Source organism: Ciconia boyciana, chromosome 3 (assembly GCF_034638445.1).
Source record: "Ciconia boyciana chromosome 3, ASM3463844v1, whole genome shotgun sequence".
Taxonomy (NCBI): domain Eukaryota; kingdom Metazoa; phylum Chordata; class Aves; order Ciconiiformes; family Ciconiidae; genus Ciconia; species Ciconia boyciana.
Genome location: NC_132936.1, coordinates 87,057,220 through 87,077,223, shown reverse-complemented (window position 1 = coordinate 87,077,223; position 20,004 = coordinate 87,057,220). Strand labels below are relative to the sequence as shown.

Below are 20,004 nucleotides of genomic sequence, written 5' to 3'. Positions count from 1 at the left end.
AGTACTGCTTTTTTTCATTTGGGAGAACAGAATTTTCCTGAAACTTTTCTCTCAAAGTTTCAAAGTTAATCAGACTTCCAAGAAAAAAAATAAACTGTTTCAACTGAAACAACAGACAAACAATGCAATTACAGTTTCTTACAAAACTTCTCTATTAAATTACATTCATATGTTCTTAACAACAAAAAAGATCTTTAATTATCCAAACTATCCAATGTGGCAGTAATTAGTCTCTGCTGATTCAAATATTGTGAAAAATCTCAATATGATTTTCCTCATTTCAAAAAAACTAACTTCGTTAAAATGTATTTTGCATTATAGAAAACTGGTTTAATTCTGTAAATTTATTTTTAATTGTAAATTCCAAAAGGATGTATCACATAAAGTATCAGTTCCTTTCTCGGTGATATGAATATTTCTGTCCTTCATTATCTTGACTTGTTGCATGCATACTTAAAGAAAATTATAACTGAGGTGGTATTTTTTCCTTAACAACTGCTGCTATTGCTTTATCAGCCTCTGGTCACTGTGAACTAAGCTTCAGAAAATCTCAGAGGATAGAAAGAGGACTTGAGACGTGCTTTCAATACTCAGGAATGGCTTTCAGGGCCTTCACCCACAGCTCAGGGGTTTATGCCACATCCATTAGAAACCCCACCTGTCTCCGAGGACCTTTATTGTCCTTCCTCACTGCCTCTGGCAGGAGTGGCCAGACAAGGGCTCCAGAATCACTTTTGGCTGTTCAGTACAGAACACTGCGGGCATACTAACAGCATCAAAGCAATAGAAACATTTGCAGCAATACATATGTGTGGCACACTAATTTGACTTCTATAAAAGACAGACTAGAGTTATTTTGTGTATTCCATTGTTTTCCTTACCCATAATTTCACAATAGGAGCTTGTAAAGTAATTATAAGCAAATAAAATGTGTAAGATTGCAATCTGACAGCAGGCATAATGTAATGAATATGGTAGCATAAAGCTAAGATGAAATAGAGGAATAAGACTGAGGATTATGGAGTGAAGATTCGAGGAAGTGCTAGTTCACAGGACAGAAAAACGCCGAACCAACCAATCTTTCCTTGGTGGTGTCTCAGAAGAATCTAAACACATGTTGGAAAGGCTATCAGAGGGGAAGATTAAGCCATAATCTTTAAAGTTTTTAGGTGTCTGAATGCACCATATTTGATTAAGAAAAAAATGTTTCAAGAATTTCACTTCTCAATTAAGCCAGAAACTTCAGGCAGAGTTTCAAACTTTGTAATTAACCTGCACTGACTGCAGTCACTTTAATGAAGTGATCACTCCTTTAATAAAGAAATACAGACTTGCCACCTGACAGAAAAAAAAAAAGTTGTATATATCTTCTTACATCCAGGATTTTTTTTCAAAACTTAAATGGACAGAAGTAACAATTTTGGGCAGCTGGTTTACCTTCCAGTATAACAATGTTCAAAGAATCCAATCATGTATTGTTTTGTCCTCATAACTTGTTTAAACAGTAAAATGTCTTTTGGGAAGATACCCATTCTTGACAAATATTTCAGTATTATGAGTTTCAAATGATTATGCTTATACACATACATTGTTATTAGGATAAATAATGCTCAGATCACCTCTGGACCTTCCGTAAGATAAGCTAATCATGAGTCTTATTTTCCAGATGTTGAGTCATTCTTTCCTGATTGCTTTCCATTTAAAGCATCTCTTGGACCTATGACCACTGAGACTTCGCGATACTTCAATGTGCGAAGAATTCCTGCACAGAACATTTAAATAATGCCACATAAGAGATATTTTATCCTCCTCCTCCAGTGAAATAATTCAGTTAACCTTCGACAAAGTCTCTCCTAGCTCATAATTTCTAAGCGTTAGTGCGAGCAGTCAAGTAAGAAAACAAAACCAAGATTCTCTCATGTTCCTTTGTCACTAATAGCCAAATACTAAAGAATAAACATTTATTTTGCCCACTAACATTTAAAGTACCTTCACTTCCTGCACATCTGTCTTGAATTCAGGGTGTAAGATATGTCTGTTGTTCAAAGTTGTACTTCTGTTAGCAGAGCAAGCTCTGCTGCAAATACAATTTTCAGTAAAATAATCTCAAATCCAGATTAAAAGGTTGGGCTTTACCAGCTGTTAGGTGAAGGTCCCTGCCCTTTCCATAACTTTTTTTCCTATTACATTCTTTTATATAACCTCCTTTCCTAGTATCTCTGACCAACAATGAGTTGAAGGATGTATTAAAAAGAGCCTTGGTCTTCCATATGTACTTTTTTTTTTTTCCCCAATTATCAGAGTTGGCTAGGTAGCTCCATCAAATTCTGTAGGTTACCAGTGTCTCAGAGAGGGGGGAAAAATGACTTATTAAATGAGGATATGAGAAAGGTGGTCCAAAATTCAGAGGCAGAAGTCTCCAAACTACTTCCAACAGAGCCAGGGCAACCACAAGGTGCTATGCAAAACCTTACAGAAATATAGTTAGAGTATTGCAGCCATGCCAGAGGGGTAACAGTGCCTGGAATGATAAACCCTGCTAAGATAAACTTACTGAATAGGAAAAGATTATAGGCAACTTCAAAAGACAGATAATTGCATACACTGTTTTTACCAGACTTCTACTTTCAACATTTACAGGGCATGTTCAGGCTAAGATGATTTTGGTGAACAAAAATAGACTAATTTCCATTTTGGAAATAAATACTACATATAAATCTGATTGTGCAGTAAATGTAATATTTATCTGCATGAAATATAAAATTTGCTTTTCTTCTAGCTGACATCCTCAGTTTAACTTTTTCCTCGGATTTTTCCACACACAGAGAACAATTTTTTTGCTATTTTTAACGCACTTGTTAACAGCCATAAAAGCTTAAACGCAGGAGAAGATACATTGTATCTTTATAAGGAAGGGTGCTGGGGGGGGCAACCATATCACTGGCAATCATATTCTCTGCAACATAGTTACAATTTCAAATAGTTGTTACGTTTCATGTGATGACAGACAGCTTTATTAAAAGGTGATATCTTCTGTAGGAGACATGGTGCCTAAACGCAGACACAGACTTAACATGCAATTATACATTAACGTATAGGGTGTTCATCATAGATTACTATATGCAGTTAACTGGTATCTTGTTGGATCTCTAATTTAAGCACATGTTTCATCTCTGAAATGTTAAGGAAAAAACCCCAAAGACTAATGTTAAAACCAAAAGTCTTTCCTCTAGGAAGAAAATCTGATCTATAAAGGAAAAATAAGTAAGAAGTGCTTGTTTGGCATTTCTCAAGCTTTGGCTGTACCATGCAGCCAAAGACAGCTATACTTCCGATGGGAACATAATACTGGATAAGGATATTTGCGGTATAGCAAAAATAAAAAAGCAAGCAAAATGCTGGGATAGAGTGTTTTGCATAGTTGATAGATGATTGTAAAAAATAGGCGTCAGTAAACCTTGTGTGAAACCAGAGAACCCATGAGAAGAGGACTCATTTTTGTACTAATAACATAGAGAAATGTCACTGTGACTAAAGAGACCAACATTTCTTACATTTCTAGCCTAGACTGCATAAAATAGCTGGGAGTTCTGTTAGCAATTAGAATCTACTAAAAAAAAAAACCCATAACAACAATAAAAAATCAACCTACCCTACTTTAAAGCACTACTAGAAAGGCATACTAGAGTTCAGTACAAATGTGCTCTGATTATTACAAGTACTCCTTCCACACTGCAAAAATATTTTAAAAGCAGCCAGGGTTTGAGAGTTTGTCCTGCTAAACCCATTTCAAGGTCAGGAGTAGACAAATGCAATTCTACAAGCAAACACTTAACAAGGATATCATAATCATCAAAGAAAGCTGTTTAGCATATATTACAATATTCTGAGATCTTCCATTAAATGCCATCTGAGCACACATGCATGAAAAAGTAGCTAAGTGTTCAAGATCAGTTAGCAAAATATCATAAATTATTCAAATTTTCAAGTTTCCCAAACTATCTTTCATCAAGGATTGTTTCTTGCAGACAATATTTCACCATTGTTTTGTATCTTAAAAAGCAAACAAAAATACACCAAGAGACCCCAACTGAACAAAAAAAAAAAATTTTTACAACCTTTGCCCAGGTTTCAAGTTATTTTAAGCTCTTCAGTTAAACACAATGTGAATTAAAACTTGAAATCCTAAATTTATTAGGTGAATTAATACCCAGCACAATTGTTTTCCCTTCTGTTCCTGTAACACTTTGAAATTTGTCTAAACCATTAGAAAAATAAAACACAATAGCCTGCAAACCAAGAAATGGAATGAATACCACACTGCATTGAAAGTTTCTCTCTCCTTCTGGGTGCTTTTCTACGGCCAGTAAAAAAAAAGAAATAATAGTAAAAAAAAATTACAATTCTTCTGCAATTTGCATGAACACTGCATCCCACAGATATGCTTTGCATGTAATATAGGGAATATTTACAAGAAAGCCTATAAAGAAAGTTGCCTAGTACCACAAATTGTTGGGGGTGGGGGAAGGGGGAGTTTCATTTGACTGCCTTTCAAATTTATGAAAAAACATTGCTTGCATTGTACCGAGTGAGATATGGGTAAATATACATGTCACTGTACATTAAACATGGCAAAAAATCAAGACCACCACTAAAACCCTGGGCCAGGGGACAAAGAACACTGATCACATTTTTTGCTGTAGTTATTGTCATACATCTTAAATTTTAATGTATAAAGATGAAAATATATCAACTGCCTGTTTTGCTAATGCAGGCACTCTAATATAGTTTTAATTTTTGATAGTACCTTCTCATTTGTATATTCAAATTGCAGCAGATAAACCAGTAAGCTATAAAACTCAAAAATATGTAAAGCCCTTACTTTTTAACAAGCAAGTAAAAATAGTGCATACTTAAAGGTGAAGCTAAATACTTGGGCTTGTGATTTTATAATTTCTCCACAGGCTCTATAGTTAGATCACTCAGAGAACTCTGCATAGAGTGACTGATGTCAGAAATACTTCTCATCGAGATCTCTATTTTCCTTGCCCTCACCATACAAATTTCTTTCCTGCTCCTCACCACTTTTCCTCCATGCCTATTATGTTCTTAAAAAAACCCCACATTTTTAACACTAGGATCTTCCAACCATTTCCACAAATTCCCCCATCAGACAAAAGTTTTCTCATGTTTGTTCAATCATTTCTGCACAGTAAGGGAATAAGACCACTACTAAATTCCCCTTTGCAAAGACTTTTGGTTTTAGAAAACAGCTATTGAAAGAGGAATATACAAAATCTGCACACAGCTCTTAGATGATCACGTGTGCTTAATATTGTAATAGGATAAAGGTTAAGCATAATATTGTTTGACCCCTTCAACTACTGACATTCATGCCATGTTATTGTTAGGGTTGCATGTTAAGCAAGCAAATTTTCAATGAACTTGTGTTGGCTTTACCACAGACACAGATGTTAGGCGGACTCCTTTGTTCATAAGGTTCTCATTATTAACTGAAACCAAGTTGAATATTTGACTGAAGGAAAGGACCATATCATTGTTTTCAGATTTTGCTCTATGACTTAACTGAACTACATCTGCCAGCTTTGGAAATACCAAGTACTTCTTGGCGCCAGTACTGGCGCCTTGCTCTATGACTACCATCTTAAGTGCTTCAGCTTGAGGAAGTCTAGTAAGCATCAAAACAGCTTAATAAAAACTTAAAACTGTGATTAAGAGTTACTCACTAGCTGACAGAGTGCTCTGAAATTTGTTCTATGTATGAATAATTTCACAAAATAAGCAAATCATAGTAAACTGAATGCATGGCTGTAAATATGTAGCCTAGAAAGTTCACAAGATGTTTTTGTGATTTATGAAGTCTGTGTTATACTTGAAACCACATTTATTTAATAGGTAGGCTGGCACTTCACAGGATAATTCAATCTGCTTCAAATCTATCCAAAGCCTTTGGGAAACATAAAGGATGCTCTGAATATAAATGCAATTCCACTTTTCACCTTTTTATGCTAAGAGACAGTAGTGCAAATGTGAAAAGTATTACACTCCCCCCAAAGATCTCCCTTTATAAAAAATGCTGTTGAAGATGAAAGAACTCCACAGTTTTTGCTAACCCAAATATAGGAACTATTTTATATAGCAAATCAATTAAATGTTATAATTCACTTTTCTGGGTATGTCCTGAGGCTATCTGAATTAAAATAAACAACACATCACAGTCTTCCTCAGAAAGACCAAAATCAAAGAGTCTATGTTTTATACCACTTAGATAACTAATGCCAAAAACTATAGATGGCCATTCTGCAAATAAACAGGTTTATTTTCTATACAGGACAGGGAATATGTTACTAGAAAGGGGAAAATAAATGCCAGGACAAGCTATTTTCAGAAAAATATAGTGTAAAAAAAGGCTCTTATTGTTTTATTTTACATATCAAAAGATAGAAATAATTAGCATTTCCAGATTATTAATGATGTGATCTGAGCTAGAATCAACAACACTTATTTCACTTACCATGCTGAATGTCCCTCATGTCTAAATGAAGGCTAGACATTAATATTCCAACAGCTTGAGATCTTTTGTTACTTAACAACTTGACAACCTGCCAAAAGAAACCCAACTATTAATATTAATCTGCAGGAAAACGTACAAGATTTCACATTACTAACGACAAATTCAAGAAATAGTACCTTGTAGTCTATATACACATCTAAAAATGAGTAATTTTATTATTTTTTAAGTTTGCTTCTGCTGCATAAATCCATCACAAGTGTAACTATGTCACCTAGTTGAATCTTAATCCTAAAAGAGCCACTATGAAAGTTCCCCTAGATTTCCTCCTTCATTAGGATGTACACTTTCAACTTCACACTGATGTTACTAAGTGTATGAAACAGGCTGTCATATAAAAAAAAATTCCAACTGTGTCTATCTTGGAATTGCTTTGGTTTCCAAAACCACACAATGATTTCCATCTTTGATGTAAGCTAAAACTGTGAGAATTTGTATTTTATTTGAATGTTTGACGTAGTAGGCGCCAATATGAATTTTATTTAAAAAGCAAAATAACCACGTACATATTGGGGTTTTCTTTGATCACTTTTAGGGAATATAAAAGGTCTCAAAGCTTTTTTGTTTTTAAAATAAACAAAAAAAAAAAATCAAGCCATCAAAACATCTTGCTTTAGGGGGTTAAAATTAGCCACTAAAATACACTTTTGTACATATTTGCTTTGCAAGCATAAAAGCAACAAGTAATTCACAGGCTGTCTTCCAGAGGGCTGTAAGCTGTTTGAATTCAACTTACCAATGATATAAAAGCTACAGTATGAGAAGCAAGTAATGCCAGGAAAGGACCCTTATCTGTAAAATGACATGATTCTAGATGAAGTACTTTTCAATGCAGGGCCACAACCATTACGTAGACGGAAGACGTTAATATTTAATATACTCTGAGTTGCTGAGTTTTACACCATACTAAAGACACTGAACAAAACCTTTGTGAATCACTTGGAGGAAAGAAGACAGATAATTAGAACTGTAAGTTCGAGTTCTTTTTACATTGCAGTCAGAAAGCATATACATATTTTTTCAAGTTACACAGTTCCTATCTTAGCACCAAGGTGCTGTATCATGTACAGCCCCACGGGCAAAATTATTCAGAAATTAATTAGTAGAAATGAGATTAGAAAAAGTAGAATTAATTTAGCCAGAGTAAGAATGTCATGATCCAATTCACATCTTAAAAAACCATAAAAGTACCCACACGATGTTTTCCCTGTGGCCAACTTTGATTCACTTAAGTTTTCAGACACAGGTTTGTACGTTGATGTTTGAGCAGTAGCTGAAGAGAAGAAGTGAAAGCCTGACCCAGAACCCTGCCACTGGGACTGCTTAGGAAAGGAAACTTGAGAAACTCACGGTACTTGCAGTATAGGTTGTGGTTGGCTGGCCAATTGTTTTATTACTTATTTTTTTTCCCCCTTAAACCTTCGTAACCATCGATTATAAAAGTATTTCATCCTCCTTTCCTCATAGATTCCTAACTAGTTACAGCGAAGTGAAAGTTCAGCATTCTGCTCATGAACTGAAAATTTTAACATTAGAAACCATGTCATAACTATCGTTCACAAGGTTAAAGACCTAAATTCAAGGCATAGCTATTGACGTCATCTGTCAGAAGTTAGCAAGAAATTCCTATGCAATTGTCTATTCCATGTAATATATTATTAGGAATTTAAAACTGAAGTCAAATGGACTGAAATAGGATATGATAGTCAGATTTTGTGAATTCAAAGGGAAAACTAATGTAATTCAGAAAAATATAATTAGAATATCCCACACTATCCTTCTAATAGGCTATAATCACTCTAGATGTTTTTTAAATAGAGCATAAACCTCATTTAAGCCTGGAACTGAGATAAAGCTGGGACAAATAATATGAGATTTTCTTGTTGTAAAAAGCAGCTATTATTTATTTACTTCTTTGCAGCTACAAAAGGTTTACAAAATAAAATAGATCTTGGGTAGCAAGGTGTGGATCAAGTCTTTCTAACAACTACGTTGCAATGTACATCTCTAAGAACAACCAAACAAGTATCTTGCATTCTATCAGAAAGAAAAGCAGGTACAAAATTTCAAAAAGAACAGAAACCCTTTAACTGGTGTTGCTACCAAACCATATTTCCAGAAAAGGCAGAGCAACACAAAGAAACAATGTGGTATGGTACATAACAAAAGTTCAAAAGCTTCTCCTTAAAGCTGTCCACTCCAACAACACTGACAAGACTGAATTTGGTATGGAAGATGTTGGGGAAACTGTTGATTCCAGCCCCCACCATTATGGCTTTTGCTCAAGTCTGAAACATCACAATAATAGAATAACTTAAGCTTGCTGCTGTCATCAACATATAGAGGGAGTCCTTTGTTGCCTTTATTTTGAACAAGAAAACTATCCCAAAGCTGACAAAAAAGCAAATTAAAAAATGAATGCAAACCCATTCCAAAAGTCCTATAACGAAATAACAATAGTCACACAAAGTGGCAAGAGCTCATCTAGAGTAAGTGTGTACATATCTTGTCACTCATTCTGCAAAAATGAAGTAGAAACGGAACTGATGCAGGCTACTGTGTTGGCCAAGAATAAAACAAAACAAAAGAAGAAAACAGAGAGTAAAACAGCTTTGTTAAGTGATCTTCCTCAAAACATGCTACAACTGCATTCAGGTGTGAACGTACCTTGGACCAAGGAAGCGTCCACAACTTGACTTTTCCAAAGGAAGCAGAATTACACTGTTCTCTCTTGGAGGCCCAAAGAGCAAGGATGAGCTGGAGTCTGTTCTTGGGACTCTGCCACTTCTAATGGTGTCAGCACCCATATACTACTATACCGCTTCAAATTGTGAAAACGCTCTTTCTACCACCCATCAGCAATCTAAAGCTCAGAGAGCTACCGAGATCAGGTCTATATATACAGCAAGGGGACCAACACTAGAGAAAAAAGAACCAAATAAATTAACTATGTTGTTATGAATGTGGCCTAAAAGTTAGCAGGAAAAAGAAGCTGCTTTTTCTGAAAGTGAGCTGATGGACAGGAGAATAATTATTTACTGAGTGCCACATTTTGCCAGTGATCAGGGAGGGTGGGGAGCACCGTCCCCGTGAAGAAAGGTCACCTTTGCTGCCAAAATTCTTAACCACAATGACATCAAAGAGTACCGAAGAGCATGACTGTCAGGTGAATGGGTGCAGAACAGCAACAGATAAAGTGTTTTTATGTAGCAGCTACCAGTTTTGTCTGGCTTTATTTAAAATGCAGGTTTTATGTCAACTTTTATACTAATCTCTATTATGCATTTCATTCCCATTTCAGTCAATTGTATGAGTACTATAGTTTCCTCTAATAGAATGGCTGTAACAATACAACACTAATTCAGAAAATATGAATATTAGCATAAACGCCTAAGGCAATTCCCACATTTAAAAATAAAACAATAAAATAAATCAGCTGCATAGTCTGAGCCTACAGGCTATAGACGAGTGACGCCATTTAAAGGCGGAACAACAAAAGTTTGATAAATCCAATCTCTACAAGATCTAAAGCCTCAGATACAATACACAGTTTGGATTCTGGAACTCTGCTTTAAACAAATTTTTTAAAAAATAAATAAAAAGGAAGCTAGAGATATCATCTGCAGCCTGAAGTCTAGGACAAACTTTCTAATTGTTGAGTGGTCCTTATTGTTAAGCAGTAAACAAACTACATGCCAAATTTGTTCCTGATTGTTTAACACAAGCAAAAACAGTCAAAGAGATATTTAGTGAAAGGTAATGCAAGACACATGTTTGATGAGAACCCTGAAGCAAAAATACAAAGATTCCCTTTCCCCAGAATAATATTTAGTTAATGCATGGAATTTTGCAATGATTTGTGCTCTCTGGTTCTGATTTTGACTGCCAGCATTAAGCAAAATTATCCTAAGGCTCTCACTGGTTAAGAAAAACTACTGTACATTACAAAAAGTCACATGCAGGAAACTCCACTGTACAAAGACCTATAGCTTGTAACTGTTGCAGAGAGGATGCAGAAACCCCAAAGTTCCAAACAAGATGTTAAGAGACAGAATCAGGGCAGTAATGCAGTTGCCTTCTCACTAGGTGTTGTGACAACAGATCTTTTCTGCAGATTCAAGTGTATTCCAAATGTAAAACTGGGAATCACAGAACCGGACCCATCATACCTTTCACATGTATATCCTTGTCTTCTTACAGATATAACAGAAAATATTATGTTCTTATGAGTGGGTGTTTGTGTGTGTGTGTTTTTGGGTTTTTTGGTTGGTTGGTGGGGGTTTTTTTGTTTGTTTGTTTGTTGTTTTTGGTTTTTTTTTAAGGTAAATCCAGAAGTGAATTCTGGCTAGTAATGGCAATTGTGAGAGTGGAAACACGGACTACTTCAAGTAGTGAGGTCATTTTGGTACAAAAGGAGATCAAATATTTCTACTTAATACTTACAAAAAGAAAACCAGACCCCCAAAACCAACACCCAGTCCTGGCTGTCTAACAGCATATCTGTGCTGATGGCACATAATGATCTAAGTGAACTCAACTTTTACCACAGAACATCAATCATAAAGTGTAATTTTGAGCACCTCTCTGGTCTCCTACCCTAATCCCCTCTGCAAACTAACTGGTCACTTTCCCCACTGAAGATTCTCATAACCTATAAGGAGATACCTAAGGTTTCAAAATTCTCTTTGTCATGTACTTCTGGATGCAAGTTGTTGACATGTTATGCAAATTAGTGCAGCCAAGCAGCTGCGTCTGCCAGTTTGTGGATGCTGTAACTTTATGCTTGAGGGTAAAGATTAAACATAATATTTACTTTTCATTCGTTTTATCCATTACCCCACTGTGCTTTCATAAATAAAGCTCTTAACGATATGGATCAGAAACAGTTCGTACCCTTTTATGCTGTTTTATCACTAAAATAGTACTGTTTGAAATTAATATCATAAAACTATTACTGTAGAAGTAATCTTCTACTAAGAGATTGCTACCCCAGTTAATATTCCTCACTTATGACATTAGATGAAAAAATACTTAGATTGCTTAGATTCAGACATACAGTAGTAAGGTAGATAAGCATTGTGTTCCTCAACAGGAGGCTGAACAACAGTAAAATGCCCTTTAATAAAAAATAACAACAATATTCTAATTTTAAGGACTGGAGTAGGGGATGCAGATAAATAGCAAAGTTTAAATTCTTTAGTTTAAAAATAGGTCACAAGGATTTTGTTTTTCCATACCTGAAGCTCCTTTTTGAGAGTTTAGCTCATTGTTATGTACCACAATTATAGTTATTCCTTCTTTCATCAGCTAAAGGACCAGGGTACCTAAAGTTTAGTTTCTGTATTTTCAGATCTTATGTTTGTAACTGTCAAAATGTCTCTGTGGGTTAGTAATGCACATGCATGTTCAGATGCTACAATATAAACTCTTTAAAAAATATAAAACCCCAAAAGCTAAAATTTCCTTAGAAACTCTGTATAAAAGCCAGAATTTTCATGCATGGTCTCCAATGCACTCAGCAGGTGGTTTTTGCAGGTGATCAGCCCAACTGCTATAAACAATCTTGTCACTGTGTACTCAAATTAGGCATGCAATTACACACATTTTTTGCAAACTCTAGCAAAACATATTGCATGCCCAAATACATTTGAAATTAACAGACTTAATTATAAGAAGTTAGCACATCAAATCAGGGAAACAGACATGGAAGAAGGGGAGGGCTTAGGAAAGGATAAAGAATGAAAAAAAGAAACCAAAAAAAACCCCACCAAACAAAAAAAACTCCCAAAGAAAGGAGAACCCACTATGATATCTAGTAGGAGATATCAACAAACAAAACCCCCATGCTGTAAAAGCTTTAGTGTTCCCACTTTTAAAGGGGGACATAGTTACAGTCAAAAGTATGACATTATTCACTGTACCTACTCCAAATGAATATAACAACTTTTTTGTTCTTGCTGTTTGTACTAAAGTCAGCACTAAGTTACAAAATATAGCCATAAGGAAAAATCTGAAAAATCAATATGACTCTACAAATAAAAAAAATAACTTAATCTTAAAACCTTGATTTTAATGCTGACAGTAAAAACCTGTTTGACGTGTAAGTCAGTTAGGATCTGATAGTAATACAGACAAGTACATTCACACTTAAGTTAGACAATGATTTTTTTTACTAAATCATCATGACCACTGTACTAAACTCTAACTTCTAGGTGAAACACATTCAATCCATATGCACATCTAATTCTGAAGCAATTTGAGTTTTCTTGATCAGATTTAAAAACTACTGTACTAAAAAGTGTTGCTTCTTGCCTCCTTAGCAAAATCAATGTGGACAGAGAGATGGGAGAAGAAATGCATATTGCTATTCCATATTTTCTTCCTTTCTTCTTCCCTTGATGTCATCCAATGCTACAATGTCCACTGCACTGAGCCCTTGCACTGAGAGAGTCAGAAGCACCATGGAGAAATGGAGAAGAAAGTATTTGAAAGGTGTAGAACTACTGGCTACGGAAATGCGAGATCGCCAGCCTCCCTGGAAAGATGGCTGTAAGCAAGATGCCCCTACTCGACAGTGTCAGGTACAGCAAGAATTGTACACAGCCCAGGGTGGCAGCTGTCCTTCTGCTGGGATTCAAGATCTGGGTTATGCCTTTTAGATATGCAGCTTTCAGTCTCACAGAACAGCTGTGAGACTCTCTCACTCTGACCCAAAGCTTATTTTTCTCTTTATTTGAACAAATTTTCAGGAAGACCTTCCCCTGCAGAGGTCTTCCAGAGCACAGAGAAACACAACGAGGCCGTTGTCAGACACTCTATATGGCTCCTCTGGTTAAGAAATGAACATAACCTCTCTCGCCCATAAAGAATCCATAAGCAGCAGCATCTAAAACAAGCTGTTACATCAGCAGAACCTTTCAGTGCTAATGAGGATACAGGAACAAAATACAGAAACCCACAGAGCTCTTAGGTCACAAGATGAGCTTGCAAGATTGTCAGATGCCAAGCTCATATGTTTGTTTTTAAACTTCCAAATATATGATCCAAAGAAAATAAAGTAGGAAGGAAACAAGAATGAGAAATGCATGCGGTTAATAGAGGACATCATCCTGGGAAGCCTGAACAGGTAGAGATACTTGATATATAGATGCAGTCAGGTAAAACTGTGTTTGCAACAAAGAGAACTTTGTAGATACAGTTACAAAACAAATAATATAATAACAAAACATGCAATAGGCCATATAAAGAAGAGAATGAGAGGTAAAAACAGAGATCACATTCATACATCATCTCATAAAAAATTATTCTTACAAGCCAAATAAGTGAGATATTATGTAATTTCATAGGTAACAATGACATTATTAATTATTTTCTTGTATAAATAAAAACGATGCATCGGTCAAGTCCTCTAAAATTCCTGTCTGTGGGGACAGCAGAACCCCAACTGTATCTCCAGAGAGTACATAAAATCGCAGTAAATGGTTGTGCCATTGACACAGGTAATAGATCAATAAGTGTGGATACAGAAAGCTCCTTAAGACAGTGCCTCCGCTGTTTGCAGAGGGAATAAACCCTCCTTTTCAGAAAACTATTTTTCCCTTTACATCATTCCTTGTTAATGAATAGACTTTTATCTGTTAACTCAACATGGCATTTACCTTATTTACCAATTTATACTTATTTTACATGGCATTTTATTTCTAGGGTTATTCTATTACCACAGCTTCTTTATGTTCAACTTAAAAATTCAAAAATGCTGAAATCATTAACTAAACAGTTTTATTGATACATCTTGTTTGCATCTAAGGCTTTTGAAACAGAATGAAACTTTAGTAACCTATTATTTATTTTCTGGGGTGGAAGGGGGAGATTAAAATCTTAATGTCAATACATTAATAGTGGACTTTCCATATGAGAATATCTTTAACTTTATTTCATTTACATGATAGATTATAAACACATGGTCTGCTCTTGAAAAGTTCATTGCAGTTGCATGTATATTATTTTCCAAAAATACAGTTAGAGGATTATCAGTAAGGCTTCTAAGATGACTGTTCAAAAGTTAGGAAAGCAATCTATGCAAGTCAGCTCAACCCCTTCTGTATACTTATTATGCCGACAGTGATATCAAGATTTTCTGATTATGTACCATTTTTCCACTGAACCCATTCAGTGCACACTGGCCAATGTTCACCATGTAAATACATTTTTAATATTGCATTTACTGTCATTCTTGAGTACGTGGCCTTAATCATGAGACTATCCTTTTTCTTCCTGCTCCACTAATTACATGGTTTTTAAGTGCTGCAACAATGGATAAAAGCATTTTTTACTCAGGTAACAGCTTCATTTCCTAAGTAATCATTACGAACTGTGCTCATTCCACACAGTCCATGCTAGCTATGGAAATGGTCCTACAGAAATACTATCCATCCATGTAACCAAAACTAGTATTGTAACTACATGGCACGGCTGAACAAGACACTTTAAGAGTGAGTTTTCACCCTTTGCTTGGGTCAAACACCATAGGTTTGATGAGACCCACTATTTGCTGAAAGGAACATCCAGGTCAAGAATACCCCAGGCTCACAAGTTTCTGAGAGAAATTACTTTGACAGAATAAGAGGAGACACAGAATCAGACCTATTATGCTCTGTATTTCCACCTGTCAGATCTCCTCAGTTCTTCACTCCCTTCCCAGTTAAACATCTTAATCTTCCTTTGCCTCTCTCCTCTTGGCCCCTGTTTTCCAATGTGCCAGTACAAGGTTAGGAAAAAATCTTTGTAGTTACACCTGAAGTCTCTCATGAGCAACAGGAACTGACATATAGCCTGTAGAGTGGCAAAATTTAAGAAACCCTTTACACAACTAACAAGACATGTATCTGATAAAATTTTTCCATATTTCAAGTCTATGAAACTATGTGGACGTGAGCAAAACCAGACTTTGTTTTCTTTCTTAACACTGGCAAAATGAAGGAGACACTCAATGGGCGGGGGGGGAACGAACCCAACAAAACTTGCAGTCTAAAGAGCTAAGTTTTGGCAAAGTTATAACAACAGGGACTTATAATGAAAGCCAGACCACTTTAATAGGTAGCAATGGCAGCCCCACCTATAATATAGCCCATAAAGGACTTTCTTTGAAGATTTAGTAGGCAATCTCATTGAGTGAGCCTGCACACATTTACAGCAGCTGAGAATTTGACATATATGTATTAACAGAGCAAAATAAATCACAGCTTTTGCCGTAGCACCAAATGAGAGACAGTAAGAATAAAACCAGCTGCACTCACAAATAAATATTAACACTTCATTTTTTCCTCTTTCTTTAAAGTTCTGGAATGGATTTTAATGTGGCCTTCATTCAGTGCTAGATGCAATATTGGGGTTTTTTAAGCATTATTGATTTATATCGTATTAAGTTATTTGCAGATGATCGTGCCAAGGAAAAAACAATTAGAACCAATACTTGGGTAGGGTGAAATTAACTCAATCGTTAGCTCAAAAAAACCCTAAACAACCCACAACTATACAGATAATTTTACCACATAAAATGGGTCACTATTGAGAAATAATTATATCATGCATATCTATATACACACACAAACATATGCATATACTCTAGGGCATATAGCATAAATAGTTCTGTGTGCAGAACAGCTGCATACACCAAAATAATTAATCTTTCACCCACTAGAACATCCTCAAACTATCAAATCTTTCTTCAGATTAGCTAGAATCCCCCCCCCATCATGTGGCCTCCTCTGTAAATACATTTTTATTTCAGCTTACAATAAAAACATTGTTTTATTAAAATCAAATGTTTACGTAGAGTACAAAATGTTTTAAGCATTTGAAAGTTATCTGGGCATTTTTTCCTGAGTACTATTTCCAGTGTAGCTAGTATTTTACATCCAATCCATCTAAGCAATGCATCCGCTGAGCGCACCCGCACATCAAGGCAAGGAGGAAAACCAATTGCCAGACTAGAGTGTTTCTGGAAAGCAGCAGAGTGAGCTTTGTGGGTCCTGGTTCTGTTCTGTACAACACCCCTCTGTAGCTCAACAGGTGACAGAACACATCTGCTTTGCATAACACGTCCCTGTAAAAATCACTACAGAAACACCATTTGTAAGATCTTTACAACACCCGTAACTATCATAGAAGCCATGTAAGTCAGTAACCACTTAAACAGCACTTGGTGCTTCCTATAAAAACATACTTGTAGAATTACAGCCATGCTTTCCCCAAATAACTGTTTCTTCTTCTAAACACGGATGCACTTCATTATCCAAGTGTTTACTGAGGTATAAATGAAGAGAATTTAAAAAATGAAGGCCTGCATTCCAAACTGCTGAGAGGGCGTACGTAGAATATAATTGTGAAGCTGTTCTACGTCAGTTGTCTCATGTCAATACTCTGAAAAGCCCAAACTGGATTTGCACACATGAACATTTAACAGCTGCAATAAATGATAGCTCTAATTGTAGTTCTAATGAAAGCCTGCGATTATCTGTTTGGTTGATCTTTTCCCCCCAGATACTACAGTTCAACAAATCAGACTTCTCCATTAGGCAATTTCTCTCTCTTTTGGACAGCAGTACATTTGATCACCAGATGAAGGGAAACACACAGGGGATTCTCTCCTGTCAAATTAGGTGGCCCACAGGAATGTTCGTTCTAGATGACAGCACCTACTTAGATTGCCTTAAACTTCTGTGTGGAAATTTCTGTCATAAACAACTTGTTCTTTTCAAAGAAGTTAAGGTCAGTCATTTTCATTTAGTTTTATCCAAATTTTATTTATTTATTGACAAGGTATCTAAAGTTTTGGCATTGCAAGAAAAATAAATACTCTCAAAATCCACATCTAATGTTTATTCATAATCGCTGTCTGTCTTTAACCACTGTTTACATTACAGAATTAAACAGTCATAATTTCTACTCTGTTTAGAGATTTGCAACACTAAACTTCATGAAATATGAATGGATCAACAGTTCATAGGCAAAGCATCAGGTATACCTTTGCACTCCTTTTTTTTACTTAAAGGGCTATCATAGTATATTTAGTTAAGAATAACTATTAAGAGGGGCTTTTTCTAGAAGGAGGGAGGAAGAGCAAAGGTCTTGCACTTTGGAGATCTACTGCAGGGCAGCAAGGTAGCAGCAGCGCCATTACCTTTCCTCACATCCCAGTTAGTACAGCCTAGTGCAGCACAGGCACGTAATGAACAGCCACATGAGTGTGGCTGAACTATCCTTCCCATCCATCCAGATAAAGGTTTTATCCAACACCTTGGGATAATCATCCTAACTTCACTACCAGTTCTGTTGCCTGCAGCAGGTTGCCAGCACAGTAAAGAGCACCTGCATGTTTATATTGCTGACCAAAGCATGTCTGTGGGGACAAGATCTCCAGAACTACTAGGTGGAGAAGTCATATTCAAACATAAGATCTACTGCATGGAGATTTTGAAGATTCTCGCTGTACATCCCATGTGGAAAAAAATCTTGTATAGCATTAACTTGCATGTTAAATGATGACGGAAAGAACAGCCTAGTCTTTAACTGAGTGCAGGAATGTGAAGACGAGATAAAACAAGAACTTTAACTGCTGCTTAGGATTCTACATAAGGACTTGCTCCTCTACAGCCTGAAAGTTTAATTGCAAATTAATTATCATACCACCACAATTCAATTTTCACACAGATACCAAGAAGATTACAGCTCTCTGGTCACATACATATTCAGATTCAATTCTCTTACCCCAGGGTTTAAACTTCTACATTTAAAATACATTTCCTATTTTTATTTTACTGTACACCATTCCATTTCAAGAAACCAGTTTGATTAATGTTGGATTTTCCCAACTGTGCTTGTCATTTATTGTATGCATAAACTTCATATTCACTATATATATAAACACAACACAAACTTAGAACTGTTATGATTGGTATAACATTAGGACTTAGATTCTTAAAAATAATTTTTCTCTGAAGTCATGGTAATTCATATGCAACTCATTATTTAATTTATAAAATTAATCAGAATAATTTATATACCACTCATTGCACATGTGCAGTCAGTTTCAAAGCATCTTATACACACCTAATTATTTTAGTTTTATTTTTGTTAATTTTTAAGGGGATAAAGCAAAGATTTTTTTTAAAGAAAATATATACTTGAAAAGTTATTCATAAAAAAATAAATCTTCAGTCTTTAACATATATAGCTTTGAAACCCATCCTACATTCTCTCCTTTTCTTATATTTCTAATTAGTGTATATATATAATGGTAACAATTTCACACCAGGCAAAATTCATCTCAGCTGCATGCAAAAATCTGTCTTTATGTAAAAACCAGCCTAGAAAAAATCTGAAATTAAATGAGTACTCACTTGTTTAGTCTTTGTTTTTGTAATGGTGTCCGAAATGGGTTTCTTCCTCTCTTTAACAGCTGTTTTAGAAAACAGTTCTTCAAACTCATGATAATCTATGGAAGGCTCTTCAATTTTTTCCCACACAAGTGAAGCACTAGAATCTCTAAAGTTAAGCAAAAGACCTATGTAGGGCAGTGTCAAACTAAATAAGGTCATAAATGGAGGAATGAAGAAAATAAAAAAGCAGCAATTTAAAAGTTGTTGCCTAACTTCTACTAGCAGCATTTTGATAAGATACACTGTTGATTCTCCCCCATACTTCTTTGTTTGCTTCTTTGTTCACACACAATAATGGCCAGGCCCATTTATACTCACCCACTTTACATACATAGGAATACAAATAGGCTATATATAGTCTATAAAACGTACAGACATGGACACAAAGAGAAGTAGAAATAGACAGTTATCTGCAGACCACCTGTGTGACAGTGCAAGAACTTGAAAAGAAAGAAGAAATCCATCATTAAATAAAAGCAGAAGGGTTTTACAATCAGTACTCAGAGACATAAAGAAAAGATTAATAAGGAAACTTCTTTTCATAACCAAGAATATTTTACAAACAAAAAGCATCAACAACTGAAAACAAGTATATCAAAGTCTGCAAAGTATAGCAAGGGCTACCAGAATAGCTTTATGCTGCCATGCAAATAAATTGCAGTTTGAATCTTCCTGCTGAGTGTACCAGGTGAAAAACAAGGATTTCTAGGTCACTGGAGAAAGGAAAGAGGAGTATAAAATGCGTTCAGCATACATTCATCTAGAGGGAAGACACTACCAAAACCTGTAAGCTGCTCCAGAGAGAGACCAACATTATCTTGAAAGTTGAGGGGAAGCACAAATACGACATTTTAAACACCATCTCACTGAACACTTAGTGACACACAGTCACCCCTGGATCTCTGATCAACGCGTGGTATGTAACCCCAAAGGACAGCTGAAAACACTACCCTCAAAGAGCTTTCGTGTGCA

The 20,004-nt window shown here is 35.6% G+C and overlaps 1 protein-coding gene and 1 long non-coding RNA gene across 2 annotated transcripts in view; one reads left to right on the top strand and one right to left on the bottom strand.

Moving 5' to 3' along the window:
• The window catches only part of FMN2 (formin 2), a 164,348-nt gene that overhangs the window by 88,257 nt on the left and 56,087 nt on the right, over positions 1-20,004 (bottom strand). Inside the window, 2 exon segments of the mRNA XM_072856452.1 lie at positions 6,536-6,623; positions 18,994-19,138. Of these exon segments, the coding sequence (XP_072712553.1) occupies positions 6,536-6,623; positions 18,994-19,138 (233 nt within the window).
• The window catches only part of LOC140649365 (uncharacterized), a 75,970-nt gene that overhangs the window by 46,189 nt on the left and 9,777 nt on the right, over positions 1-20,004 (top strand). The window lies entirely within an intron of this gene.